Here is a 4,125-nt window from a genome sequence, read left to right as displayed (position 1 = left end):
ATTAGAATGATGTGACAATGCAACAGGTGGTGCCCACCTGTCTTCCTCTTTGAAAAAGGTAGCACCTGGAAAACATTGGTTAAAGGTAATCCACAATCAGAATGAGCTCAAAGGTTATCGACCAATCGCATTGAGATTCCAAAAGTAATCCACCAATTAGAATATATGTAATGTGGAATCAATTAGATTTCAAACTGAAATTAAACAGCCAATGTTTCCTGAATCAAACTGTGTCTACCTGTCTATCTACCCATCTGTCTGTCTACCTTTCTATGTGTCCGATTGTGTGTGTGTGCATGTCTGTGTGCGCGCGCGCGTTTGTGTATATGTGTGTGTGTCTCCGGTTTGTGCGTGTGTGTGTGTGTGTTTGTGTGTGGTGTGTAAGAGAGAGCGTCTCGCTGTTGAAGACACAGAGCTCATGCAAATCTATGGGAAAAGGTGTAGCGAACCTCTCAAACTCCTGCCATTCAATACAAAACAGTACATAATATCAGCAAAATTATCAAACATGGTCAGTGCGCACAACACTCTGTTGAACACCTCTATGTGGTTTTGGTGTTTCTAGAGCCAAAAATGTGGAATTAGGAGCAAGTTACAAAATAGGGTCAGTTCTGGTCTGGTCCGGTAGGAGCATGTTTGGTTATTAAATATGAATTCTGCATATGCTGAAAAATTGATTTAGCTTTAAATTACTTTAAATTATTAACAGTATTATATTAATTAATATTAATTAATAATGCGGAGCACATCACCGGAATCGGGGAAACATAACCAAACCAGTTTATAGTCTCATAACCTTAATAGTTCACTCAGAGTAATGAGTCTCTGCGGGTGACTGCGAGTATCTAATGAAGGATTAAGTTCGAAGTCTGACCCTCTCAATCAGTCACAGATCACAATAAAAACTACACAATAATGACTACAAGAGCTTCTCTTTAAACTACAATAATGTTTATTATAACCTCCACAACAATTAAAGTTAACCGCAGTCTGGATATAATCACACTATACTACCAACCACCCAACTAACAGCTATACAATCAACCCATACAAATGAGGCACGTGTGTGTGTCTATGTGTATAAGTAAGTGTGTGTGCGTGCGTGTGTGTGAGGTGAGATGGCGGACTTGACCTGTAAAGATTGCGTCCCGCAGGGTCCAAGATGGCGGACAGGTCTGAGGGTGTTAGACCACGTGAGCCAAAATGGCGGACGGGATTATGTCTTGTGTAGACAACCTAAAAGGGCGGTGATCTATATATGATGAATGATATGTTCTATATGTAAGTGTGCGTGTGGTGTAACAAAGGAAGACAAACGACTCGCGGCAGAGTCAAGCTACCGTGGGATGTGAGCAATAGTTATTCAGCCCACAGAGAGCGCACGTACGGCCGTAAAGCTGTATGCTCGTTGTCTGATCGCGTTAAAGGACTGAGCAACTCGCTTCACACCCGCGGTGGCACATGCAGTGGTCCCGCAAAGGGACCACACAGTTAATCTGGAGTGGTGAATAACGGCAAGCAGCGCGCAGTAACTTCAATACTCTTAACTGTATTGTACAAAGGACTCAGCGGTCCATGGAAAAACAAGGATAGCACAGTTCAAAACACAGCAAATTAAAAACCAACATCAACAATCAATACAATCTCTGCCCAGATGTAAACCTCTTACTTGGACCGCCGGTCCGTCGGTTAAAATCCAGCACAGGTTCTCTGGTGTGGTTCTGACGGTGCTGTCCTCGTTCTGAGGGTTGCGGCAGCTGGTTTCTTGTTCAGCGAAGAAACCCAGTCCAGCAGCGTCGGCGTAATCGAAGGGTAGCCAGTGTCGGGTTGTCCATGTCTCCGTGAAGAAGTTCCTTCTTCCTTCTGCAGGCAGGAGAGATCGTTGGTCTGCGTCGGCAGAAATCTCTTTTTGGATCCGTAGTTTCGTGTTTAGTTAAACACAGGGAGGGGAGTCTCAACTCGTCCAGTGAGGGGAGGATCTTCAACCTCTGTGGGGGAAAACACACGTGCACAGGGTTGGTTACCTCCTTCAGTAGACTGGCTCACAGAGAAAGTGGGCTATCTCTGTTGCAGTTACAATGGAAAGGCCATGGTCGGTGTGTGCAGTTGACCTTTATAGATGCAGTGGTGTCACGGCGAAGTCGCCGGGGTCCCCTGCATCTCTGCCAATGAGAAGCATGAGTTTGGGACTCCCCCAGATTTCACACTCAGGTGTGAACCGCAGAGCCTGCTGGGAGTTGGAGTCTATGGGGGGGCGGTTTTTGGCGCTCTTTCTTTGTTCAGGACTGGGGCTAGGAATCAGGCTCTGATATCAGGCTTCAGTGGTTACAAGTAGGCCGGAGCAGGCCTGCTTTTGGCCGACCACATGTTCAGGCCCAACATGGTTTTCTCCGGAAATCAGCTCCTGAATTTGTATTGCAGTCTATGGGAGAGTTTGACGGTTCTCGCATCACTTGGAGGGTCACATTTCAAATTCTGTTAGTCTCTGTGCTAAGGTAGACACTCTTTATGAAACAGGGCAAAATTGTCTACTAATGAGGAAGAAATTATTTGTGAAGACCCAAATATGTGTTCGTAAGGATGAGTTACACAGATTTCTTTTCAGACAAATTTCAGAGCTTCTCCCACTCTAGGAATGATGTCATCCATTCTAGCCCTGAACATTCCATGTAATACACATCTCTTATACACTCAGAAATGATTTGAAAAAAGCATGAAGCTTAAACTGTGATAATTCAAAAACTTTGCAGGATATCAAAAATGTATAATAACTTATAGATGAAAATCTTGTGAACATTTTAATGTTTGAATGAAGTCTGTAGCTGAAAGTATGCTTAAGTAGTTGAAGCTCAAAGAAGATGAAACTTTCAAGGATTTAAACAGTCTCTCTATTTATTTGAATGGCAAAAAAATCACAGAAAAAACTTAACATTTTGAAAATTATGAATAGTAGAAAAAAGTTGTATACATCCGATAATCTACAGAACAAGATGAACGTTTTCATAGTAGAATGGTTTCTGTACGAAAAAGTATGAAGGAGTAGTTAGAGACCGTGGAAAGGCAAAAGAAGTATGAATAATAAAATACTGGAATATACATTTCCTGCTGAAAATGCCTGTGAAAGCTGAGAGCTGAATGAGATCACTAAAGCAATGCTGAAGAAGCTGAAGCATTGCTGAAGTAGCTGAAGCAACTGCTGAAGAAGCTGAAGCAAGTGCTGAAGCATTGCTGAAGTAACTGAAGCAATAGCTGAAGTGAATAGTTAATTTAATGTGCAACAAACAGCACAAACTGTAAAAAAAAAAAATATATATATATATTATATATATATATACATACTGTATATATATATACAAAATGGTTGAAAACAAAAAACAAAGAAAGAAGAAATGTACAATCAAAACTTGTACCTGAAGGAGATTGCTGACACAATACTAAAATAGTTGAAAAAGCAGCTCACATTAACCGATGAACAGTGCTTTGAAAAGTTAGATGCCAAAATGTGGGACTGGAGAAGCTGAACTCCATTAACTGCAAAAGCTGAGAACTGAAACATGTTGTCATGTTGTCTCCCTCTATGAGTACTAACTTGTAAACAGCTTTCTGTGTGTGTGTGTGTACGTGTGTTTGGTTGTGTGTGTTTGTGTGCCTTTCAATCTGTCTGTGTGCCTCTCTGCTTGTCTGTATTTATGTGTGTTTCTGTGTCAGTTAGGATGACAAACTGAAATTAACTGCCAACTGACTGAAACATTTTTACAGTGAAAACAGTGTAGAGTTGTGTAAATCATTTCTGTATTCAGTGTTGGAGCAGTCTCTTGTAGCGGGATTTTGATAGCAATGTCAGTAAAGTGGTTGATAAACACCACAGATATTAGAGGGTTAGGACTCTCTAATCAGGTAATTGGACTGAGCTGTGTATCCCCTCCCTGAAGTCAGAGGTTGCCATGGTGACAATGCTTTCTGTCTGTCTGGCTGCCTACCTACCCTTCTTTATCTCTTTATCTGAAAAAAGGTAACACCTGGAAAACACTGGGTAAGGTAATTCACCAATCAGAAATAGCTCCAAAAGGTAATCCAGGAGATGAGGGGAAGTAACAAAAGTAAAAATGTGTCCCGCGGAGACAA

General features: G+C 41.6%; 1 protein-coding gene across 1 annotated transcript in view; it reads right to left on the bottom strand.

Moving 5' to 3' along the window:
* The window catches only part of LOC111239858 (zinc finger protein 629-like), a 43,594-nt gene that overhangs the window by 7,892 nt on the left and 31,577 nt on the right, over window positions 1-4,125 (bottom strand). Inside the window, exon 10 of the mRNA XM_022769777.1 lies at window positions 1,670-1,863. Coding sequence (XP_022625498.1) covers window positions 1,670-1,863 — 194 coding nt within the window. The remainder of the gene's footprint in view (window positions 1-1,669; window positions 1,864-4,125) is intronic.

This window comes from Seriola dumerili, unplaced genomic scaffold, assembly GCF_002260705.1.
Source record: "Seriola dumerili isolate Sdu_G_001 unplaced genomic scaffold, Sdu_1.0 BDQW01005129.1, whole genome shotgun sequence".
In the NCBI taxonomy this organism is placed as follows: Eukaryota; Metazoa; Chordata; class Actinopteri; order Carangiformes; family Carangidae; genus Seriola; species Seriola dumerili.
This window is presented reverse-complemented; position numbering and strand designations above follow the sequence as displayed.